Genomic DNA, 25455 nt, shown 5'->3' with positions numbered 1-25455 from the left:
CGGGTTTCCCAGCTGCAGCAGCAGCAGCAGCAGCAGCGGCAGCAGTTGTCGAATCTGAGCCGTCATCACTTTCCGCTTTGTACAATTTTCTGGAACCCAACCAAGTCGAACTCAGCTGGACACATCTGTTGCCAAGCAACTACTACTCAGAATTGAATCAACAATACTATGTGATATTTCGTAGGCACTCCAGACTAGGGCTAAAGGATCTGCGACGAGCTCGACCGCATCCGTTTGAATATGCGCGTTATCTCTAAAATAATATAAAAATAACGAGAGAGCGAAATAAAATAAACAACTGAACATTATTCCAATATTATTTTTATTTCAATTATGTAACTTACAAAATGAACTTTCATTAAATATTATATATACATATACTTTATATTATCTGAAAGAGAAAATGTAAGTAAACAAGAGCATAGTAAGCGTATAAGCTCTCAGGCGACCTCTCACAGAGCTTCTGTGCAAAGACTGTACTCATTCATGCTTTCGATCCTGTTATTTGTATATTTGGCCTGTTAGTACCAGCTCTTTAAAGAGAGCGAAGTGAATAGAGAGGGCTATGCAGGTATGTGTATGAGTGTAGCCTCCGCTCACGACAATGACGTCGATGCTTTTGATCCCGCTACATTAGTTAGAGCAGAGAGTTGCTATACAAGAAGTAAGTTTTGAGTATGACGTGAACGCAGTGTCCACACTTGCCGCTTTTTTGATTTAGCGTAATTTATACATTATTAATAATAATTTTAATAATAATAGTATAAATATTTGACATTTCATTGGAAATGCATTTTTAATAGAACTTATAATTTGTTATAACTGCTAAAAGGGATTCAAATTAGTATTTTGTTACTTTACGTTACGTTTTTTAACAGTTTCAATAGCAGCTTATCGTAATCGCAAATCGTTATTTTGCCTATCGATAGACGATTAAAATGTGTGTCCGCGCATGCTCGCGTGGGCGCATTTGACGTCACTAGGATGAAGGACACAACATAGGCACAAACAAAACAAATAAGCGAGAGACCTGTGGGCAGTTTATTGAACGAAAGTTTAAGTTATCTTTTAATCCAAATCGAAATCTTAAAATGAAGCTAACGCTACGTCGATATTCATGGCTGGTGGCATTACAGCTCACTTTGCTTGCGGCTGATTTGTTCTTCAATGCTTTCGGCTCCTGGCTGTCGCAGGATAAGCTTCAAACAGCTATATTCTTTTTCATGTGAGTGCCAAGAGTTGTTCGGACAGAATGTGTTTTAATTGAGATATTGCCTTATCATTTACAGTGTTCAAGACGCATTCATTATTATTGAGTATTTGCTGTTTACATTGGCTCTACATTCGACTTGCGTCTACCAGGTGGGCGCCTCCCACATTATCCTACGCAATTGCAAGCTATTTTTGTTCAGCATTACTGTCTACTTCCTGCTGTCCGCCTCACAGCATTCCTGGACTATTTACCAGTATCGATTGCCACCATCAGAATCCACACAGCAATGGCCTTTGGCACTCTATGCTTTGACCGTGCTGCAGCGCCTTAGTAAGTTCCAAGCTTTCCCTCTAGTTTGTCACATAAAGCAATATTTTATATTTCTTAACAGTGTCCGTTTACTACTACTATACTTCTAAGTCAACGGCTTTGATTATGGCCGACCCGCGCTATAAGGAAGAGCATCTCGATTGGATAGCCGAACAATTGGGTGATAAATAAAATCATCACGAAGGTTGACAGTGATTGTACATATATAAATATATATATTTAAAGAGGTTTACTTTAGCTAGGTGGCGGCAAGAGTTTAAATTGAAATGTAAAGCTCAAATACAATTAATAAATGTACATAACACAAATATTTATAATTTTATTTTGATTTTAAGATAAATATTAGTTAATTTCAAATAAGATTTAACGTTCGATTATATTTATTAAGTTATTAAAAGTTATCAAATGTCAAACGGTACCTGTGGCGCCATCTGTGGTTTAATTGCTACCAACAGCGACATCTATCGAACGATAGATACGCGCACATTGCATTACTTGTATTCCTTCAACAATTTAAAACTTTTGTCTTGATCTATGGCAATAGAATTAATATGATTAGGTAATTCTGAAACAGTTAAATAGATTTTGCTGCGACACTTCAATGGCATAGTCTTTGTTTTTCCTTAAACATTATTCGAAATATCTAAAAGAGCTAAAATTTGCAATTCATTTAGTTGCTGAAAATGCAAGCCTTTGTTTGATAAACACAAGCTATGAATATTAGTATAAGATTTATGTATGTCGTTTGGCTTTAACTATGCCTTCTTGGCAATTAAAGTATATTTAGGTTATAAGAAGGTTATATATATATATAGGTTATACGAATTATTTTCTGTACATATTTTACAGTGTGATATAAAATAGATATTACACAAACATATTTTACACTTCTTGTCTTAGCGTGAATATTGTCCATGATTGCATACTTAAATTAGTATAATTAAATATATATTTATATACATCTACTCAATTTATATATACTATCTACTCAATTTATCCATTAAATATATATAAATGGATAAATACGCTGACATTTCAATTTCGATATTTGCATAAAAAAATTGTTAGCTATGTATAAATTGTCTGTTTCGATATGATATTCAAAATAGTTAGTCCCACATCAATAGAGAAATACTACGTTCCAGAATAGCTGAATTGTACGCCAAATAGCTCTTCCCAAGATTTGCCAATGGCATTTAAACACAGCTCGGCATTGGACAAGGTCTCAAATTGCAAATGCCAAACTTCGCTTTTGTTTTCGGTTTCATCCAGGAAATTTACATTATATTCGATATCCGTCAAGCGGTCCACCTCCACCAAGTTGCTCATTTGCTGCGTTAGCGAAAGTTCGATTGGCGGCTGCCTCTCCTCATTGGATGCCATCCAGTTGAATTTGCCATTGCCGGCAATATGCAACTGTGAATCGGTTGTGATCAGAGTGCAAAGTTCAAAGTGGCCTTCCTCCTGACCACTAGTCCACTGGCAACCGCTCAATATGGCACAAATCTTAATTGGTTCAGCCACTAGTGAACTGAGACGCTGAATTACTTCATTCGAGGGATGCTGGATAACTTCACACTCCTTGGGCAACGGGTTTTCTAGCGAAACAAAGGAATTGATAGAAAATAAATATATTTCTATATACAGTTGATTGCCTATTCCATTTACCTGCTAGGTAAAATAGCAAATTATCTGTTCGCATTGTATCCTGCAGTATTAGCACAAAGCCACCCCAGTCCCGTAGTGTGAAAGACAGGCCCAGTTTCCAGGGTAAAAGTCGTATGCGTGTCATACGATTCGTTGTCACACAAATCACCTGGCGCAGCCACTTGGCCACATCATCCTGGGGATCTGCATACGCTTCCATTAGGTAACACTTGCTGGTGGAAATAACCAATATACCGTCGCGCATCGTTTGTGTTTGCTCATTGTATATCCGACCCTTGGCCAGCCACTTAAAGTGTTCGCCCACCTCCTTGAATTTGCTCTGATAGAAATAGAGCTTCAAGCGATGATCGATGTCACTGTAATCGCTATAATTAAATTTATATGGCTGCATTGAGCTGGCAGTAGCCTCCGTTTCAATTAACTTTTTCGAGCTCGACATCAGCTTGGTGGTTGATTGGAAAAGTGCTGTAAAGAATTAAATTCATAAAGGATTATTTAAAATTAAGATATTATTTAGCTATTGGAGACTGGAGTATATTAATTATATTTATATAATATATAATATTAGGAAACATAAATTATGATTTATTCTGGTTTATTATCACATTTTTACCATCTCACGGGTAAACGATGAAAATATATGAAATTTTAGTCTTTCATAACAGATTTTCTTTGGCAATATAGCTACCCAGCTAGTTTTTAAATCTATATTCAAAAGACCAATTAAGGCAGATTATAGATTGACTCTATCTTGGTTTTCCTACACAATATTTTTGAAGGACATTTGATTGATTTAGATAATTAACAGATTTTCTGCTTTTTTTAGAGAACAATTATAAGTTATAAGTGTACTTTTTTTCCTATTTCGTATATATTTTTAAAATAAAATATTTATAAAAGTTATTATAGTTTTATATTGTTCTATACGTACCGCCAAACATGTGTGATAAAAGTGGATCCTCTGCAGTTTTTATATGTTTGCTTTCATGATGACCATTTGCAGCTGCCACCTCTTTATAGTTGTTGTTGTTGTTGTTGTGTATGTGGCTTGAGCTTCCTCCAGATTCAGCCATCAACAAGTTCTGCAGAATGTTGACGTCCTCGGTTGGTTGCTTTTGCGCCTTGTCCGGTGTCTGTTGTTTGGCCTGCTGCTCGTAGGTAGTGCAAATGCTATCAGTTACCGAACCCGATGAACTGCTCTCCGTTAGCTGAACATGCGCCAATGCTTTAGATTTGGCTGTTGTGTCCATTGTGGTTGTCGCAGCCGCTGTGTCTGTCTCGAAAATTAATCTGGTCTGTTCGCGTTCAATAAAATTCTGGGATTGGCTTAAATCATCGTCGATGGTTTGCAGATTGGGCATTTGGGATATGCGACGCTCCTCAGATGTTTTGCGACTGGCACTCTGGGCACAGCTGGGATCCAACACCTCAATGCTGGATTGGCTCGGATTGGAGATAATGTCCACGTCGCTCTCATTGGCACGAAACTCCAAATCACGGTCCGTATTGGAGCTGCCCACAACGGATTGATTCGAATCGAAGGAGCACTGCGAATTGGTTATCTTCGAGCAGGAGCTGCTCTCATTTAGTGAATTGGCCGAGCCTGAAGAACAATTAAGAAACATTAGTTTCGCTTGACACACAACAGAATATAATGTTTCTCTCTAATTGAAGCAGCATTGATTTGCTTTCGCTTAAGTGAAATGTAGCGCAATTTCTTTTTATGGTGCGTTCAATGATTGCAAAAATTTGGAATAGATTTAATTTTGTTAGTTGGTTAATTGTTCGCTTTTTCATGCCCAAATGCTGCTTCATATGACAACAAGAAGCCAAATGCAAATTGTTGTTAACAACAAAGATATACAAAGTATAAAATACGTATACAATAAATTGGCATATTAACTTTTTGTGGTTTGCATCAAACTCCTACGCTTGGGTGTGTTATTAGCGATGAGCCTGCTGTTGGCCACTAAATAATTAAAATAGTATTGTAACAATTAAAGTTGTTGTTGTAGTTGTAGTTGGGTGAGCGAAAGGTACCAAAGAAATACATAAGAATATACAAAAGTTAGATTAACCCTCAGTTTGCCATTCGAATTGCAGTGTGATTAAGGTGTACGTTTGTGTGTGTGTGTATATGTGTGTTTGTGTTTTATAGCATGCAAAAAGAAAAAGAAATAAAAGTAATAATCAATAAAATATAATATCAATTATAGTTAAGTCATAAAATAAACAAGCCGAAATCTAAGCTCACAAAAAATTTAACTAAAAGCCGTTTAGAAAACTGAAAATGGTTCGAAAATGTTACACTAAACTACATGTTAAATGTTTTTGAATCAATTTATCCGTTTTAAATGTTTTCCACAATTTGATCTACATAAAATAGCAAACTAGCCAAGTACTTGCCAATACTTTGATCGTCCTCTTTCGCCTGCACAGTCGGCGGCGTGTTGACAGGTGATTCCTCTACAATTAATGCCGGCGATAGCTTCGGCTCGACCGTAGCGACTTTGGGCTTGTCCAGCGAGCCGCATTCATCAGTCACCTCGGCCACAAACAAACTGCGACAATCCGGACAACGCAGCTCTGTGCAAAAAAGGATTGAATTAGTAGTCGCTCTTAGCGTAGAGTTCACTGTAAATCGTTGTACCCGCTGTCTTGTAGTTCTTGTTTTTACGTTCTCTGGTAAACCTAATGCCACAATTGACGCAGCTATAGATGGTTATATTCATTTCAGTGAGATCACGCTGCGATAGAATGTCGCGCAGTTTCTTTTCCAGTTCCTAAGTAAAATAACAATTTATTAATCATCTGCTTTGGTTTGTTATGTATTCGATATACCTGACACAGTGCATTCTCTACACAGTAAACACGCTCCTGTTTATCCTTTTGCATTGTATCAAAATTGATGCGCAACGTATTCGATTTGATTCGCTCACATGATTCGAGGACTTTGATGCTCCACTTTGTCTTGGTGCTGCCAATAGAATATATTTAAGATTTCATAACATAACTTATGCTTTATAATATCTAACCGTTCGGTGAGCGCATCCTTTTCGCGCACATAGTTAGAGGATATTGTGAGGAACAATGGGTCGGTGGCCTTGTTTTCATGGTAGACAATATACACCTTTTCGTCGGGCTCTTCTTCAGAAACTAAAAGATTATAAATTTTTGTTTAAACTGGTTCGAGTTTTTCCTTTTGAAAAGGTTTTCACCTGGTTCTTCTTCCTCCTCTGCAGTCGCATCTGAATAGCATTTTAGCACTGCTTTGTGAATATCGATCTCTTGCTCCATTTCAGCTTCAGGCTCTGTGAGTTGTTCCTGTGACATCGTTCTGTTCATGCTCTCGTATTCCGTCTGGACGCTGTTGTTGCACGATTCGTAAATTGTTTGCTGTGTTTTGTTGGAGTCCGTGTCGTTGCTGGCTTCTTTCTTAATGGGTGTCAAAGTTGTACTAAATGTGTCACTCCAATTACTGCTGTTCGCAGGAGTGGAGTTAAACGTAGGCTCTGACTCTTGTGCTGAAGGCGAAAACTCGCCCAGAAATTCATTGAACTGCTGGCGTGCCACATGACGATCCTCTTCACTAGGCTGTGGTGTATCTAGTCCTAACATTTGCTCCGCGTTACCTGACTGCAACCACTCGTTGCCATATTTAAGACGCAGCGTCTCAATTTGCTTTTTCGTTTCCAAGTGGCTGCCATCGGTTGTCTCTTGTGGCTTTTCTGGTGTCAGGTCAGCTGCTTCGACTGATGCTGTTGTTGTAACGGCTTCTGTTGCAACTTCATCTCCATGTTCAGCAATTTCCACCGTACGCGGTTTTTTAGTTTTAAGGCGTCGCTTGCCGATTTGCATATCAACCGTTGTTTGCTCTGCTTCCGATGAGGAATCCTTGCCTTTGAGCGAGAACGAGCGTTGCGAGCCCACGCTTGAGGCTGGCGTATTGACAGATGCCCGTGAACTATTTATGGATACATGACTACTCACTAGCCGGTGATTCATAGAACCCGCAAATCGCATTTGCTGGCTGCCGGCTAATGCCTTTTCTGCTTTAGAGAGCGGTTCAAAGTCTAGCACAAATTTCACTGTCGCCGTATTCTTATGCAAATACTGGGCTGTGGCCAGACGATGCTTTGGATGGCAGGCCAAAGGATTGCCTTGCAAATTGAGTACAGTGAGCGTCATAAGAACGCTCAGCGGCAACAGCTGTGTGTGCTCCAGCAAACAATTGTCGGACAGATCCATATTGGTTAGCGCATCCAGCTTCGTCATATCCAGCAGCTCCTCTACATAGTTGTTGCTTATGTTAAGCATTTGCAGCCGCTTACATGCTTCCACATGGAATTGGGGTAAATGAGTCAGGCAATTGTAGCTCACATCGAGCGTCTTAAGATGTGGCAACCATTTGATGGCCCTCACGCTGGTAAGCTTATTGTGGCGCAAATTTAAGTGCTGCAAGTGCTGTGCAAACTCCAGAGCTGTGTCCACAGAGCGCAAATTGTTGTAGCTAAAGTCGGCCGACTGCAGCTCGTTCCAGACAAAACCATTCGACATATCGCCTCCGCAATGCGTAATGATATCGTCCACATTGTTTAGGCTCTTGATGCAAATTATTTGCTGCAGCTGTGCGCGCAATGCTTGAATTCCGACCACCTGACATATGTTGATCTTGTGCACCTCCAAACGACGCAAGGCTCGAAATTTGCATATGTCGATGGCTCCCTCAAAGTAATGCTCGCTGGGAAAATAATTGAGCTTCAACAGTGTTGTCTTCTGCACGAAATCATGAAGCAGCTGCAAATCGGCAAAAACGCTCGATTTAGCATTGATGGGCTTCACCACTTGGAAGGCTTGCTGTTCCTTTTGCAAGGTGCCAAGTCCACCGCCAGCGACAATATCACTGTCCGCGATCAACGTGAAGGAATCATTTAAAGCGCGCAAAAGGGGACCTGCAATTGTAGAGGTGTGTCTGTGAGAAAATTGGTTTGGCTGATAATCTAATCAAGCTTAGCACAAAATAACTGAAAGGGTGGGGTCTCTGTTTAGTCATGTCCCAAATGCATGCATGGCCTGCCACTGCTCACCTGATAAGGTCAAGGTAAATTCAGAGCTGAGGATTTTGTCACCATTCTTGCGCAGCAAGTTGGCCAATTCGGTGATCTTTTGTGGGTCCATTGCTCTCTACCAAGTGTAACCCATATATGCAAACTTAGCGCGAGCTTCCACAGCTGATTTCAAACGAATTTAACGATGCGGTTTCAATTACGCTTTGTTGTTCGTCTTAGTGAATCAGCTTTATGCGTTGCAGCTTTTTCCGTTTATCAACTGAAAAAAGAATGCAAACAATATATTAATAAACACACACATACATACGCAGCCATTCATTCACGCAGACACAAAAATAATTTGCACTTCGCATTCCACGTACTTCACCTAGTTCTATTTCGATGTTTACGATTTGGGTACAATCTGTCTGAGAACAACAAAAGTCAATTACGACGCCATTGTCCAGTTCACATAAAACGCAAAGTCCTACATGTTCGACGCATATTTGTATAAACTAATTTAATTTTTAGCGATATAACAAACAGTTTTACATTTCTATTGGTCGTTTATCCTGTTTATGAGAAAAAATATTCCACTGGCAATGAAAAAACTTTTGTTATTGCTAAAAATTGACAGTCAGCAAGAAACGTAAACACAGGGTTGTAATTTAAGTGTTGTATAGCGTCAACAGAACAGCTGCTTGTTAATGAGCAATCGGTGTAAATATCGATTATTTTATACTTACCCTAAACCCAAGGCGCCAGCAAAAGTATTTTTAAATGTGCAAATGATGCCCCAAACAAACTCATATATTTTTAATTTTTCCTTTTTAACATATTTTTATTTTACTTTTATAATTTATCGCTACGCCATTCAATTTAATAATATCACTAGGATTTACTAATGCAATTATTTCCGTTTGCTGTTTTAAATTAAACCATTACTCTCCCATTTATTACGCCTTTGTTGTTTTTGTATTTGTAATCGTAAAATTCAATGTTGGTATTTACAATTGTCTTTTAGGTACATGCGCACATTTCTCGCTACTTTCAATTATATTTTTATTAACTAAGTTAAAAGAAAAGGCAGACTTCAAGATTGGTTTGTTTGTTCGTTTCTCTGTGGTTCGCTGGATATGCGTTGGATATTTAATATATTTAACATTAAATTAACAACCTATACACATTCTTGTCGTTGGCTGGGTAGAAATAGTTAACTGAGTTGCTTCTGTGGATTCTTAAACGTGTGCTGAAAAATTAGCTATTTACTCTTGATTTGCATTTTATTTGCTTTAGTTTTTTTGGTGCATAAAAACGTTTAAAAATTTGTAATTACTATTTTACAAAGTTTGCCTGCGGAATAGAAAACAAAACGCCATTATTTATAGAAGTGCTCGGCAAATTGATGAACGAAAACATTTCAAAATTGCATTCAAATACAAACGTGAATTAAAACAAACGTAAAATTTAATTAATAATATATCAAATTTTGATACGTACTGCTCTCTGCCGATTTGTAGCTGCCAATTATTGTTTTTATTTTTAAATGTTTTATTAAAAAATATTTTTCCTAATTATGCTTTGTTTTTGTTTTTTTTTTGATATGTACAAAAAATATTTAAATACTTTATTAATGCTTTAACAAAATTCATTATGGTTTAACAAATATGACACTGACTTTTTTCTTATGAACACAAATATAATCGTAAATATAAAAGATATAGAAATGTGTGTTTGAAATTAGGCGAAGGAAGCGTTTTGCGAATACCTACAATATATATGTCTTTATATATATGCGTGTATATTGGTAGCAAGTGCGTGTGTGTGTGAGTATGAATTGACTTGGAGCTATAAACAAATAGTATTTACAATCGATTTTCTTTTCTCTCTTTATAAACTTTGTTTTGTTGTTAAATTTTTGGTGTTTAACACAGTTTAGAGTTTTGGCGACGGCATGATGAACGTATCCCTATGAGAAATCATATAAAAAAGAAGAGAAGAAAACAAATTTGTTTGTTGTTGATGAAACATAAAAGTTTAATTGAATTTGTAAAAATGTATACGAAATGGAAGTTTGTTAGGGATCTATGTAGGGTTAAGCTATGGGTGAGCTACTATGAATGGGAATTGGGAATGAATGATATTTGTAGAAGAATATATTAAAAACTTATTTGAAATATTTGACTAATTGGAAATTTTGAATTTTGATTTTTATTTATCAGTTTTTGTCGTTGTAGGTCTTCTTTAATGTTAACTTAGATTAAATCAAAAGATCAACAAAACATGCTAATAGTTTAAGTGCATAAAGTTATATAACTAAATAAAGAATATAAAGTATATAAAAAGCATAAGCTAAGAAATAAAAGTAAACTAAAAAACAGGAGTTACAGGTAGGATAGCAATCTCAATTAGCAAATTAAATACAATAGAAAAAAAATCATAAATTCATAAAGTTGTGTGTATTTGTTGGATAAAAAGGCAGAGGAAGGGAGTTACGGGAGGAACTCTTTAAAGGTTTCATGTGCAGCTGTGCAAAAAGCAAAACAAAAAGCAACTCAACACTTACATATGCTCTGGATGATTGCGTATGCAATCAATTAAATCTTTAGGCTTAAGTTGATTTGTGCAAATTTTATGTATGGCTGTGAACAGTGGGAATCTGCAAGAGATTGAAATTGAATTTAGTTAAATATTGTTCATCTGAATCCTGTTTAGCTTCCAGAGCGTACTTATCCTCCAAGCCTTTGTTTTTCAACATATAGTTAACTTCCTCGGCAGTGGGCGGACCCTGCAATTTCTGGCCATTGAGCATTTCCTTCTCGAGCTCCTCAATTGTTTTGCCCGATGTGACAAAAGCCTCGGAGACACGACGATTGCGACCACCTATAGAAATATATGGGCGTAAGAGGAAACTCACTCTAAAAATTTAGTGACTTACCATAACACGTCGTAATGAGATCCGCCACACCGCAGCTCTCAAAGAAAGTGGAGAGCTTGCTGCCTGGGTAGAAGACGTCGACGAAACGTATCATTTCCATAAGACCTAGACGAATGACCGCTGCCTTGGTGTTGTCGCCCAGCTTAAGGCCATCCACGAAGCCAGCGCCACAGGCGACAATGTTCTTCAAAGCACCGCAGACCTCAACGGCATCGGCATCCTCGACGACCACGACGCGGAAGTGATTGGCCTGGAAGAGATCACGCAGCACCTTGCCGTACTTTTTGTCAGTGCAGCCGATTGTCGTCTCGCAAAAGTTGCCCTCGGCCACCTCGTTGGCCAGATTAGCGCCCATTAGCACAGCGCATGGTATCTGAACAGTGGGATAGATAGGGTAAATGTCACCTTCTCACTCAGTATACATGTATGTGAGCTTACCTTCAAGTGGCGGGTGATTATGTGGGAAATAAGATCAATGCCACCGCCCTCAGCCTTATCGAAGCCCTTGATCAGGGATATGGCAATGGCATTTGGCTTGATTTTGCCCAGCAACTGCTTGCAGAAATTTGGTATGAACTGATGGGGTACTACGAAAATTAGTATATCGGCATTCTTGGCAGCCTCAACCAGATCGGGCACAGCCACCTGAAAATTACAGAGTAAATAAATAAGTTTCTGTGTATGAACAATAATGTTTTTATAAGCAAGCAAAGTTACTTCTGATAAGCTCAAGGTTGAATGAAGGAAACTGTGAAATCTTTTTTTGAAATACGTTTCATATCACTATGGAAATCATGGCATACGCACGTGTATACCTACTTTAGAGGCTTGTCTCACATCTAGACTCTGGTCACCAGCTTGCTGAATCGATTCGCTATTGATCAGTTTGCCGTTTTGTGATTCAAAACTGGTTTGCAAGTCTTACATAACGATTACTTATGAACAGTTCATAAATAGTATAAAGTTCAGGCGCTGCTTTGGATAACGATGCTTTATAATACATATATATACATATATATATATATATATGTTTTGCAAGCTATTTGCATTTCAAATTAAATAAGTTAAAAATGCATAAACTAAGCTTTTTATATTTAGTAGTAAAAATGGCTTTTCACAAAATGCATCTGCAAAAAATATACTGGAACTAAATTTATTATTAACGTCTTGTTTGCTTGTAAAAATTTAAATATATATAAATTGTTTTTTTTTTTTTGCTAAATTGTGCTAATTCTTAAAACAAAAATGAAATAATCAATATAAGAAAAATTATAATATTTAAATTCAAGATTTAACAGAATAAACATTAAATTTAATATTAGGAACTTCCTTTTAAGCAACACTTTCAAAATGTATAAGAAAACTAATTTTAGTTCCAACAACTAAATTTGACTTATCAAAAACATTTGGTTACTTTTTTTTATATATATTTCAGTTGAAAGTCCATCGAAATCTTTACTTGTTTAGTATATTATCTTGCCTAAGATATATATATATATACATATAATGTATATCTGTTTATATTAACCAACTTGTTTTCTTATATGAATGGCACATATTAATGCTACTTTATTGCAGCTATAAACATAGAATAAATAAATGCTTATCAGAAAACTCAATATAAATTTCCGTTAGACTCGACGCACAAAGCGAGTCAAATAAAATTCGTTGTACTAGTTTTGTATCGCTTATCAGGTAACTAAAAATGAAATAGTTTTCTATATTCTTTGACTCGCTAGACACTTAATTTGATGAATACTTTGCGAATTGGCTGCATTTTTGACATTGGCCCATGCTGATTTGTTTATAAACTATATATACGCCTACTATATATATAGCATTTATTTTTCCAAATTGTTTTTGTATTTTTGGCTTGCTTTCACTATTGAAAGATTGCCAAAACTCACAGCTATACAAATTTACATGTGCGTGAATATATATTTATATATATGTACAGGTATGTGTGACATTCAATTATATGTATATATATATAAAAAAAAACAAAAGGAACAGACATAGAAACAATTTAGTTTTCTGATTTGATTTTTATCAATTCTGCAGCGCCAGTTGTTCTAGTCGAAATTTTAAATTAATGTTTGGAAAATTCCACATTGTTAAGCATTTGAGCTACATAACACACATATATAGTATTTGGTGCGAACTTTATCTAGACAACTCAAATAGCGTGTTTAACATGACCTGTAAACATTGAGGCTTATCTATAATCAGCAAACACAAACAGTTAAGTGCTGTGCGCGAAGCTTATCAATTCAGCTGTGCAAATTATATTTATAAATAAGCTCATATTTAGAAACAAATATATATATGCTTTTATATTGAAAAAAATTTATATAAATACATAACGCAAGAGCCATTGAACTATGTAAATGTTAAAGTTGCAATCGATTGGGACATGTACAATTATTTTTACACTCAACAGTTAAGAGAGTGTAATTAAGAGAGAGCGAGGGAGTATAAAAGTGCGCGAGCGAGTGCAAGCCGGCCTTGACCTACGTCAAAGACAGCCGCTGAGCTGGCATTGCCAGCATGGCAGGAGGAGAAGGTTTTTATTTAATGTGCAGACGTCAGAGCAAGGTGAAACTTTTGTTGATGTGTTGGCCCTGAAACAAAAGTGCAGCGGTGGCCAAAAAAAAAAAAACACAAGAGAGAGAGAGAGAGAGAGAGAGAGAGAGAGCGAGTAACGGTTGATGGGTTGTAAAAATAGCTACATATGTATGCATGTTTCGCCCGCTCGTTCGTCTGATTAGATAATTTGGCTGCACGACGACACGGCCAAGATCAAGGCAGCGGCGTCTTTTATGTAAGGGGCAGCTGCAGTTGTTAATAATTCAACTAATACTAATGCGCATATTACATAAGTGAAAACTTGTTATTTACGATTTTCAATTAGCAACTCAACGTAATGGATACTAATTATTTTGTTTTGTTTTTTTTCTACATTATTTATTCTTCTGTTTACTTACCACATTTGGTGGGAGTTTGTGGCCCTTCAAGTATTTAACATTCTCGTGAGTTTCATTGATAATTTCCGTTAACTTCTTGCCATCAATCATCTCCTCGTAGACGAACATTGTGACGCGCTCCTCAAACTCCGGCAATGCGGATGCATTGGCGCCCACGATTTTTGCTATGGCCGAACCCCTGAACAAGGTTTAAAAGGCCAAGTTGCAATATGCAAGCATTATATAATTTGCAAGTTTGTTATTGTTATTGTTGTTGTTGTTTCTATTGTTACTGCACTCACCAGTTGCCGGAGCCAACAATGCAAACATTTACTTTTTCCGCCATGCTGCTGTTATTAGTTATTGTATTTGTTGTTGTAGTCGCTGTTGTTGTTGTTGTATGGCAAAGTGTATATTACTTCGGTGATTGATTTGTACGCGTGTCAGACTCTATTGAACTGGCGACTAGCACTTGCGAATTATTTACTACGAACTGACACGTCGAAACCACGGCACGTTTAATAAATACTATTTAGTAAACGCGTATTTGCAAGACTATGCACCGATAGACTATCGATAACATACTATTGATTGCACGACGATAGCGTGCAACGTTAAATCGAATGATTTACAGTATTGACATAGTCAAAGCCAATATTTAAATTTCTTTAAATGTTGAAATTAATTGAATCGTTAACTAATTATTTATTTACGTACGGATGTTTTAATTTTATATATTTCTCAATTGTTGTTGGGGTAAACTGCCGTAAATGATTTATATATTTTTTGTTTCATAGAAGCAAATACATAAATATATATAATTAAAAGTGAATAATAATATTTTTAGACGTTTTCTGATCTCTTCGGTGTGTTCTTGTTTCATTTTAAAGATTTATTATTGGAAAGATTTATTTTGTATTTCAAAAAGAGAAAGTTAATATGTAAATATTTGTAATAAAAAAATAAAGATATATTAAATTATATTAAAATAATATTTAAACAATTTGTAATAGAAATGCAACTAAAATTGTTCAATTTGCATTACTTACTCCCTTTCTCTGTTATGCTCAAATAAACTGTTAAACATTATTGCTGTTAGCTGCTACAGCTGTTAACAGTGCGCGCGTAACTCAAATTTACATTTGTATTATTTGTATTATATTTGTACATAAAGTTCGCATGACTTTGAACTGTGGTAAATACTTTTAGTCGCATCTTAATCAATCGGACACACTATAACTAACTAAAAAATTGTATTCCTGACTTATTATTATTAATAATATTAGCGATACGACAGTGTACACCATGAATATTGGAACGCTTCAAATATGGCTGATAGTTGGTAGTATGTGGCAATCTTGCAGTTCTAGCTAAATGGACTGATAAGTAATGTATTAAATTCCATAGCTCTCCTTTCACTACTCTACCCAACCAACGGAACACCCTGCCTGGGAACCGCATGCCCTGACTTTGACATTGGAAAAGCTGTCCAAAGGGCACTATCGCAAACAGCTAAAGCTTTTGGTGACGCGACTGGAACTGTTCACGATACTGTGACACATATTCGTGATTCGGTCTATTCCGGCATTTTATCTATTCCGAGACTATTTGGTTTCGTTCCCAATGGAATTGAAAATAAAATTTTCATTAAGTCTTCGTATATGAACACTGAATTTGGTAATGCATAAATGAATGTTTATAGCTGAATGCATGCCGCATACCTGACTTAATAAAGGCAAATGTTTGAGTAATATTTTAAAATGTAATTCTGATATAGTAAAAGATGGGTGAAACTGGCACGATTTATGGGAAATATAATGAAAAAAAAAATAATAATAATAATAGAAAGAGAGGGAGAGAGAGAGATAGAGGAAGAGAGAGAAAGAAAAGAAGAGAGAGGAAGACAGAGAAACAGATGAAAAGCGAGAGAGAGAGGGAGAGAGAGAGAAAGAGAGAGAGAGAGAGAGAGAGACAGAGACAGTGAAAGGATAAGAGGAGGAGAGAGAGAGAGATCAAGCTAACCGACTTAAAGTTTTGCCCAATTATGAGAATCGCACAGTACGGCCAGGTGATAAATTTGTAATGAAATCTTAAGCTTAACTTGATTAGAATTTGGTATGAGAAACAAAAGTTTGCAGTAGATCGGATAGGGAAAGATTTGTAAAGCGCCCTATTCATACTCTACTACTTTGAATTTAGATCCAAAATTTAAACAAATTGCTCTGCAGTCTCGTCAATCTTTCATCAAATTCAAATTATGTTTATTGAATAATACTATTTTTATAAAATTCAGTGAGTTCTTGAGTTTTGCTTTCAATTGATTTCGCTAGAGTTGTTGTTGCAGGAGTTGTCGGGCGATTAGCTCTTGTAACTGTTGCCAGAGCACAGTCATAGCTGCAGCACATCAAGCCTTCGACTAGAACATGGCAAAAGCTATGCCAGAGTCATGGCTAACCGCTGCCACGCCCACATTGGCAATGGGCGTCAATGGTCTGACGGGCATACATCCCAATGCAGAAGGTTAATCATGCAGCGATGTTGTTACGCGTTAATACCTTCATGTGAGCTGGACCACGTGCTGAGCGCTGTTCGGTTGCGTGTCTAACGCTGTTTGGCCCTTCATCTATGGCTGTGTGAGTGTGTGTGTGTGTGTGTGTGTGTGGGTGGGTGAATCGTGTCGCATCGAGTTGGTTTTGGGTTTGGGTTTTCGGTTGGGTTGCTTTCTATGCTCGGGGTTGCTCTAATTCCGTTTCCTGCTGCTGTTGTTGTTGTGCACCCGTAAAATTGATTGCGGCGAAAGCTGGAAAGTTGCACGTTATGCTCGTGGCCTGACTTGCTCCTGCTTTGCGTCTGTGTCTGAGTCCGTGTCTGTGTCCGTGTCCGTGTCCGGGTCTTCTGTCTACTCTCTGGTTCTGCTTCTGGTTCTGTTTCTGGTATAGCGTGCGGATTGGCTTGTTTCCAATGCTACCAACAGCAGCAGCTCGCAATGTGATTTTCTGCAGCATCGCAACGACGATTAAGTGCTGTCCAGGCACATTAAACAGCTGAACAAATGTCCAAAAACTCTTGCACCTTTTATTTATAATCTCTGGCACTTCAATATGTATTTATAATTATAGGTCATAAGAAATGTATATAGGTGCAATAATATCTAAGTATCTCTATAGCTAAATATTAATTTTAAAGTACATTCCGTTGAAATACGTAAATGAGGTGCATTCTCATCAACAAGTGATTACTTTTACAACTACTACAACTACAACAGAATTCGCTGAATAGATACGTATATCGCTAGAGTCTATGAAATTTTCATAGAAACTTCAGATCAGATAAATTGTTTTTATACAAGCTGCGTTGAGAAGCGCAAAGGGAGGCATAGAGTAGCACGCTATACAGAGTTATTATATTAATTTAAATTTGTTGAATAAATTCCTGCATAATTAAAAAATCAAAAATAAAATATGGAAAACTTAAAATTAAACAATTTTATATATATAAATATAAAATATAAAAATAAAAATATATTAAAAATAAATGAAATTAATTCTTCATTTTTTATTCATTTTATAATTATATTTATATTTCAGATAATAATTTTTAAAAGTTTTTCTTTTGAATTCAGATAAAGATCATATAAAATAAAATAAAAATGAATATAAAAACGAAAGCAAGACGTTAAGAAAATAATATCTACTATATTGCTATTTCTGTATTTATTTATCAAGCTCTATTTCAGCCATTTCAGTGTCAATTGCAGGCATAAAATTATTCATTTTGCATAGCGAAAACCATATAATTGCAGTTAGTTAACGTAAGAGCCATAAAATATGTTTTATATACAATTTACCATTTATCTCGATGCAACTATAAATATCAATTAAGATATATTTACTAAGTGAAGTATAACAAGTTTTACATTTATTTATAATAAATTTATAAAAATGTGTAAATAATCAAAGTTAAAACTCTTAAAACTTTGGAATGAAAATTCAGAATATAGTGAGACACATCTGTGTCTGTGCGTTTATTTGTCTGCACTTACTACAATAGCTCGACACTTAAAATATGTCATAAATACTTTTACCTTTAATATTTTATTTCAAAATACCCACTAATACGACCCAAAAAGTATATATATAGAAACAAATATATCTTGATATATATATCATAAAGTACAAAAGCTAGAGACTTGAAATGTTAAATTTTTGTATATATTCTTGTAAGGTAGGATGACTCATATAAGTAATCGATAACTCAACCTAATTTCATATCAATGATCATAAGATTTATGTTTGGCTTTGGCTTATTAGTCATTAGTTAAGGATCGAATTAGCAAACTAAGCTCGCTTAGTTAGTATACAAAATATTAATATGTCCAATTTTTAATAATTTCCCAATTCACAAAAAAGAAAAATTCCATTCCATTTCACTAGAACTATAACTATTAAAAGTATGCTCTGCAATTTTTATTCAAGAGAAATTAAGTTAATAAGCGGAGCTTGGCACCGGGCTCAGGGTATCTCCTAGTCAGGCACTCTCGACTCGAGCATTCTTATTTGTCTTAGTATCATAGCAAATCCAATTAATATTCCGCAACAAAATTTAGCCCTCAGCTCATCAGTTTTGTCTAATTCTATTTGAAAAATAAACTCATGTGAAGAATGTAATTTTATTTATTGAAAATTTATTTTAGTCATAATCTTGTTACCTTTTAATTTATTGGCTGAGATCGATCAGATTTGTATCTAAGTTGATTAGATAAATTTCTAATATAATTTCTTTTCTTTCCTAGTTTATTGTTAATTTATTATCAATACCCGCAGCTATGCTGAACAAAGTCCTTGCTTTAGGCTGCTGAAACTTGAGTTAGCTCAAAAAACTGTTTTTAAATCATTCAGATACTGAACTTGCCTACGCCTCACTAGGCGTATGCGCAATTTCTATGCACAGGCCCAAATTACCATGTGGCGCACATCAATCCTTTCGCCCACACACGCACGCCCACATGTGTAGGACAACAAGTGGCCGAATTCACATAGCTATTAGATGGCCGTGGGTTTTGCTACAGCCATGTCCAATATATGCAGAGCAGTTGCCACCTTTTTGGCCATGTCATGCGGCTGATGATGATGATGATGATGCTGTGTGAGCGGGAGTGGGCTGATTGGTGGGCTGCGGCCATCTATTGGATTGTTGTGTAATATGTTGTGTGTTCATAAAAAACAATGACGGACATTGGATCTTCTGAGGGTATAGAATAATAGTATATCAAAATTTTACAGCCAGCCACAAAAAGAATGAAATAAAATCATTTACGCAAAACGAGACCCAAATTGAATGCCAAGACAAGACTAAGCGAAGAAAATATACAACGTTAAGCGGATGTACGGCGCTTATCCCTTTACACACAGACACACACACAGAGTGAGCCAGTGAGAGAGACAGAGAAAGAGAGAGAGAAATGGTTTTTATTATTTTTATTTTATTTAAACCACACAAAATACTTAAGACGATTTTGTGTTTTGTGGTGCAAGATGTATTGCCCATGGCCAAGTAAAAAGTGTGAAAAGAAATGAAAGACAACGTAAGTTCTAGCCAAAAGGGTATATATGCAACATGTCCAGCGAGCGGTCTGTGCGGTTCCATTCTGGACAACAGCTACACTATGTGTCCCAAAGGCATTTGCCGTTCTCTCTCCCTTGGTGTGTGTGTATGTAAAATAAGCAAATGTCTTACCTTTCACATCAAGACGCTCGCTTCAAACAATGGCACGTCCTTTGATGACAGCAGCAGGCATCAATAATAGAGCCGCATATGTCCTTTATCAAAGCATTGAAAGACATTCGCTCCAAGTATTTATGACAGCTGCCCAGCGACGCCCCATTTTCACGGCCTTTGGACAATGCTTATGCATTACGCAAAATATGCGACAGCATACAAATTGCGGATTTTATAAAGATATATATACACATAGATATACATATATAGATATATACATATATATATATTCATATTTTTTATGATTTACATTTTATATTCGCATTTGTGTTGCTCGCTTGGCCAGCAAATGAAATGTTTTTGGCACTTTTTTAATGCCATCATTTTTTGGTTTCCTTTCCCATTATATTTTTTTTTTTTAACTTGGTAAATAGTGTGGCCCAAAGAAGGCGTCACTTAATTGTTTTAATTGCCTTTTTTGTATTTTATTTTTTATTTTTTTGTGCTACTTCCATTAACACAATTTACTTTGGCTGCGTTTGTTATTTGTTTAGTGCCAGTGAAATTTGCATGTTTCTTTTTTGGTAACTTTTTTTTCAGTGCATTAGGCAAGGACAGGCGCCGACAGGCAACAAGCAAAGTAGACAGCGTAAAGCGGGCAGAGAATATTTCTAAGCGCACATTGATGGAGCAAATAACTGAGTTATATTTACCTTAAAGGAGTTGAAATATATAAAAATGGAAATAAAATATGCGGATTTAAAGTCAAAGTACGTTATTTACTCACTATATATATATTTATATATCACTCAAATTAAATAGCTTGATCAAAGACCTTATTAAAAGCATCTTTGAATTGGAGCACTTTGAATAATTTCATAGGTCAGTTGATATTTTTTTATTTATTCAATTTTCTTTTTATTTATTAATGAGTATGGTATAGTTATAAAGTATTAGCCTTTTATTTTCAAACTTGACTAACAAGCCAGAAACTTATTTTGTTCACTTGGCTAAATAGGCTATTTAAGCTTCTCATTAGACATCTCATCTATTGAGAACTGCAGTAGTTGGTATAAGTGAGCAAAGAGAAAATCAAATTTCATTTTTATATTAGAACAAGATCTGATTTAATTTTTCTTAAGGAACTGCAGCAATTGTCTACAAATAAGTGAATCTTTTAGCAAATTAAATTAATACTTTCTATGCTATTTCTGCGGTCAACAAATCATAGTCAAAAGGTGTTGACATCTATTTTCCCTTTAACAGAAGCTAATTTTTGCAGTTTGAAAAATTGTAGTTTGTAGTTGCATACTACCGATAGAAAATATATTGGTTTTTCTGTCTGCCTTTCAAAAGAAAAGAGCTTGAAGTATATACTACAATCGACATGAATAATACAGATATAAAGCCTGGCTTGTATTGCTTATCTTATCTCAAATTTAATAGATATGCACATATGCCTATTCATATCAAAGCAATCAGCAGATATCTTTTTAGGATCGAGTCACGCGGAAATTCAGCCTTCCCAAATGCATCAAGTCACATGTTCGACATGCTCTTGTCGAATGTTTGTCGAATGCAATAGATTGTTTACTATATACTTGTCAAGCTAAAATATCTTTTAAATTAATTTACATAAGTCTGTTGTGCCACAAACAACAAATACATGTGCTCAGTTTCCATACTCTAGACCATGTCCAAAAAACCTTTAATGCAACTGCAACTGCTTATTGGAAGATATCTAAATATCTAATACATAATATATATTATAAAGATGTAATGAGTAAAGAACAAGTAATAGTCTCACAGATACTTTCACAATTTTAATGCTAAAAAACTTAAGATCAAACTTACCAATTGGAACGTGTTCTGCAAGTCTGCTTGGTTCTTCTTTAAAAAAAAATATTTTAAAAATAAATACATAAACTAAAATATTATTTGAAAATTGAAATATATATATATATCTATATATATATATATTCTTCTCATATGTATATTTCATCTCATTATCAGGTAAATGTTATTGATTTCAATCATATATATATATATATTAGATTAGATTATTTGCTAGAAATGATAGAAATTTGTGTCAATATCAGTGGCATGAATCAAACTCCCTTTTCGACCACATTTTCAGCTTCCCACAAATGAAAAAATTAGGAAAAGTTTTATGCTTGTATTATATTTAAATTTATTTAAATATTTGGTTTTGTTTTTTGGTTTTGTATACATAATAATTAGTTTGCATATATATTTTTGATGGAGCCAACAGCTGTTGCGACTTACATACTATTTCCAACTATTATTGTTTATCTAAATATTTCTTTTTTCGTCTGTCTTTGCAAATTATTACTTTTTTTTTTTAGTTGTGGTAACATTTTGATACATTTTACAATGTTCGCGCTGGCAAAATCAATTAAAAAGCATTTTAGCATTTGGCATAACTCAAAAGCAAAGCTGGGCACCAGTCTATATCTATATGCTATATGTGTTACACGCACTCCTTTATATATATATATATATATATATATGTGTGTGTGTGTCTGTGTGTATACATATAACTAACTGAAACATTAAAGCAACAAATGTGTGTAAGGTAACAAAGACAAAACATGCAGCATACGTTCTGGCGCTTGACCTGCGGCAAAGTTATTTTTTCATTTTCCACGATTTCTAAACAGCGTAAAAAAAGACGAAGACCAAATGAAAATTGCCATAAGAGAGCAGCAGAAAATTTATGAAATTGAAAATTATATACACAGACAGCAGTCAAATTGAATGGCGCAAAAGAAGCGGGACAAAGCGAAGATGATAAGAGTATAGAAGGGGTCTATGGATGATTTAGATAATCAGGCTAAAATGACGTATAACTTAGCTTTATGTTAAGAGTATGCTGACTTTCTGTATAGTAGCTGTTCTGCTGAGTAGCTGTTAAGGAATATGGAAAGCCTAGCACAGGGCTTAGACTGTATGCTTAGACAAGTCTTACTCATTTTTCGAATGTTATGTTAAAGTTAAGAGACTCTTCAAGAGCGCTAAGCATGTATGAGAAACATAGCAGAAAGCTCAGTCAATCGCGATCAGTCGTTCGACCTGTAAAGACGTGAATTCGAACAGCCTTCGCTTAAGCTCTACTGCTGCAGAGTTCTAAAAATAGAACTTTGCGGTGCATTCTTCAACGCAACAGCAACAAAAACCGCACACGCAGCGTTTTCTTATCGCTTGCTTCCGCGTAACTCAATTGCTTTAATTGCAATTTACGAAATTTCGTCGCTTGGCGCGAGTGCGCCTGCACTCAAAAGCACAATCCGCGATGACATCTAATGTCAATAACCTCGCTACAGCTGTAAAGGTAAATGCAGAAATGCAAGCCCAGCTTAACGTTGTGATGGCAAATAGGCAAGCCTCCATCATGCCAATAAACTCAAAAATAGATATCGCCTCCGTGCAAGGCATCACTAACAACAAAAACACGAAACGTAAACAGCCAAATTCACCAAAAACCATCAAGAAAAGGCTCATCTTCGACGAACCAAGCACCAGCAATGCAGCATTAATATCAGAAAATCGATTTTCACTGCTCGTAGAAGAAGATGAAGACTACAGCGAATCACCTGTAGCTCCAGAAGCCCCAGTATTGACCGACCAGCAAACTACTCCGAAACCTCGTCCGCCCCCCATATGGTGTCCAAACATCAAGTCTGTGGCCCTACTTCAACAGATAATAGATAAAGTAATTGATGCTAAATCATACGTAATTAAGCCAAAGAAGAATAACATAGGTGTATTAACCCAATGCAGTGAGGACTATCGCAGAGTTATAGACCACTTTACTAAGCTGGAATTGGAGTTCCACTGCTACCAGCTTAAGGAGGACAAACCATATAGAGTCGTGTTCAAAGGGCTTCACTCCAGCACTGATACAACACTAATTAAAAAGGAATTGGAAACCAAAGGCCACACAATTACAAATGTGCACAACCCACTGAGCCGTATGGACAAAACACCGCTAAATATATTTTTTGTTGACGTGGCTCAGGCCCCCAACAACAAAGAAATTTTGGACATTCGAGTTGTCTGCAGGCAACGCTGCACAGTGGAACTGCCAAGAAGATACAACGACCTGACACAATGCCATCGCTGTCAAGAATTTGGACACACACAACGCTACTGCCACAAAGCTCCCAGATGTGTGCGTTGCGCCGGGAAACACGCATCCAAAGACTGCACCCGCGAAAAGGACCAGGCACCAACTTGTGTGCACTGTGAGTTACAGCACCCAGCCAACTATAAGGGCTGCCAAGTATACAAGCGGTTGCGCAAATTGCAATCCCCAGCACAAAAAAGGAGTCCCACACAAACACCGTCTACGGGTCCGAGTACTGCTTCCGAAATTACAAGGCCCCGGAGCATTACCCAAGCCACGAGCTTTGCAACGCCTATTAGTGGTGTTTCTTACGCACAGGCCGCTAGAGGTGGACCGTCAAATAAGAATACCACAAGTGACACTTTGTTCACTGAAATGCTTCAGCAACAACAACGTCAGTTTGACGCAATTAATGCCGAGCTCAAAGCGATGCGAGAAGTACAATCCCAACAAGCAACCATGCTAAACAGTTTAATGGCCATCATAACCAAGCTTGCCTACAAATAATGGCTTTACGTGTGGGTATCTGGAACGCCAATGGCCTGAGAAACAAGACTCAGGAACTGGCTGCGTTTCTCTCACAAGAAAACATAGATATAATGTTAATAACAGAAACTCATGAGTGCCCCACTACACAAATTTTCGGATACGAACACTATCAGGCTCATGGTGAAGGAGCAAACTGCTTTGGTGGATCCTCAATCCTCATACGAGCAACAATACCGCATACACCTTTACTGCCAATTTGCAACGCAACAATGCAGGTCTCAGCCATCACCCTGCCTACGTCTATTGGAGCGATCGAAGTTGCGTCAATTTATCTTCCGCCAAACACTGGTCTGTGTGATCATCACATGGAACAGGTTCTAGGCCAAAGGTTGAATAAGACCCTCATCGGCGGCGACTGGAATGGATGGCACCCATTTTGGGGAAGCAATAGTGCGAATCGTCGCGGAGAAGTCATATTTGAGGCGATTCAAAACTTACAATTCAGCATATTGGCGACTGGAGCCCCCACCCGTTACCCAATTAATGGACACAGGCCCTCGGCAATCGACTTCGCTGTCTACAAAGGCATCTGTGACCGGCAATTGACCATTGAAGAATCCTTGGACCTATCCTCTGACCACCTGCCACTAATAGTCACAATCCACGCGCAGCCACAGCCCTTGCCCATTAGGAAACAACTACTGCCAGCAGGATCAGATTTAGGAGTCTTTAGGCGCGAGCTCCATTACTCTTTGCACATAGAAATGGAACTTAACACTCCTGAAGACGTGGACTACGCAGCAAACAAACTGCAGGAAGAAATAGTCAAAGCTGCGCACCAAGCCGCCCCACCATCTTGCCAAACAAGACAACAGTCTCCGTACAACATCCCCCTCACCTTGGAGGCCCAACACCTACTAATACACAAAAGATGGGCCAGG

At 36.6% G+C, this 25455-nt stretch overlaps 4 protein-coding genes across 8 annotated transcripts; 2 read left to right on the top strand and 2 right to left on the bottom strand.

The window, feature by feature from the left end:
- The first annotated feature begins 789 nt into the window (after positions 1-789).
- LOC111602323 (transmembrane protein 138) lies at positions 790-1843 on the top strand. Its single transcript, XM_023319324.2, has 3 exons — positions 790-1225; positions 1290-1543; positions 1605-1843. The coding sequence occupies exons 1-3, from the start codon at positions 1092-1094 to the stop codon at positions 1712-1714; spliced, it is 498 nt and encodes a 165-aa protein (XP_023175092.2). The 5' UTR covers positions 790-1091; the 3' UTR covers positions 1715-1843.
- A 750-nt stretch (positions 1844-2593) lies between these two features.
- Positions 2594-8881, bottom strand: LOC111602234 (serine/threonine-protein kinase 11-interacting protein). 3 transcript variants are annotated; one of them, XM_023319216.2, is made up of 11 exons: positions 8643-8881; positions 8299-8539; positions 6430-8163; positions 6247-6367; positions 6053-6188; positions 5862-5994; positions 5618-5797; positions 5115-5180; positions 4143-4814; positions 3212-3676; positions 2594-3141 (listed from the first exon to the last, which is right to left on the bottom strand). In XM_023319216.2, exons 2-11 carry the CDS (start codon positions 8387-8389, stop codon positions 2678-2680), a joined length of 4062 nt encoding a protein of 1353 aa, XP_023174984.2. In that variant the 5' UTR covers positions 8390-8539; positions 8643-8881; the 3' UTR covers positions 2594-2677. The 3 variants fall into 3 exon arrangements, with proteins under 3 accessions (XP_023174984.2, XP_023174985.2, XP_023174986.2); XM_023319217.2 differs by having other exon boundaries at positions 8648-8881; XM_023319218.2 differs by lacking the exon at positions 5115-5180 and having other exon boundaries at positions 2595-3141.
- A 304-nt stretch (positions 8882-9185) lies between these two features.
- On the bottom strand, positions 9186-14735 carry LOC111602242 (glycerol-3-phosphate dehydrogenase [NAD(+)], cytoplasmic). 2 transcript variants are annotated; one of them, XM_023319232.2, is made up of 7 exons: positions 14463-14735; positions 14182-14359; positions 11636-11842; positions 11198-11570; positions 10989-11142; positions 10826-10918; positions 9186-9612 (listed from the first exon to the last, which is right to left on the bottom strand). In XM_023319232.2, exons 1-7 carry the CDS (start codon positions 14504-14506, stop codon positions 9600-9602), a joined length of 1062 nt encoding a protein of 353 aa, XP_023175000.1. In that variant the 5' UTR covers positions 14507-14735; the 3' UTR covers positions 9186-9599. The 2 variants fall into 2 exon arrangements, with proteins under 2 accessions (XP_023175000.1, XP_023174999.1); XM_023319231.2 differs by lacking the exon at positions 9186-9612 and adding an exon at positions 9873-10228.
- Positions 14736-15446: 711 nt separating this feature from the next.
- On the top strand, positions 15447-15913 carry LOC111602333. Of its 2 annotated transcripts, none has more exons than XM_023319337.2 (2): positions 15447-15502; positions 15568-15913. In XM_023319337.2, exons 1-2 carry the CDS (start codon positions 15466-15468, stop codon positions 15846-15848), a joined length of 318 nt encoding a protein of 105 aa, XP_023175105.1. In that variant the 5' UTR covers positions 15447-15465; the 3' UTR covers positions 15849-15913. The 2 variants fall into 2 exon arrangements, with proteins under 2 accessions (XP_023175105.1, XP_023175104.1); XM_023319336.2 differs by having other exon boundaries at positions 15447-15505.
- The last annotated feature ends 9542 nt before the right edge of the window (positions 15914-25455 follow it).

Source organism: Drosophila hydei, unplaced genomic scaffold (genome assembly GCF_003285905.1).
Source record: "Drosophila hydei strain 15085-1641.00,03,60 unplaced genomic scaffold, DhydRS2 tig00000149-arrow-pilon, whole genome shotgun sequence".
In the NCBI taxonomy this organism is placed as follows: domain Eukaryota; kingdom Metazoa; phylum Arthropoda; class Insecta; order Diptera; family Drosophilidae; genus Drosophila; species Drosophila hydei.
Note: the sequence above shows the minus strand (reverse complement) of the source record. Positions and strands in the feature narration are given on the sequence as shown.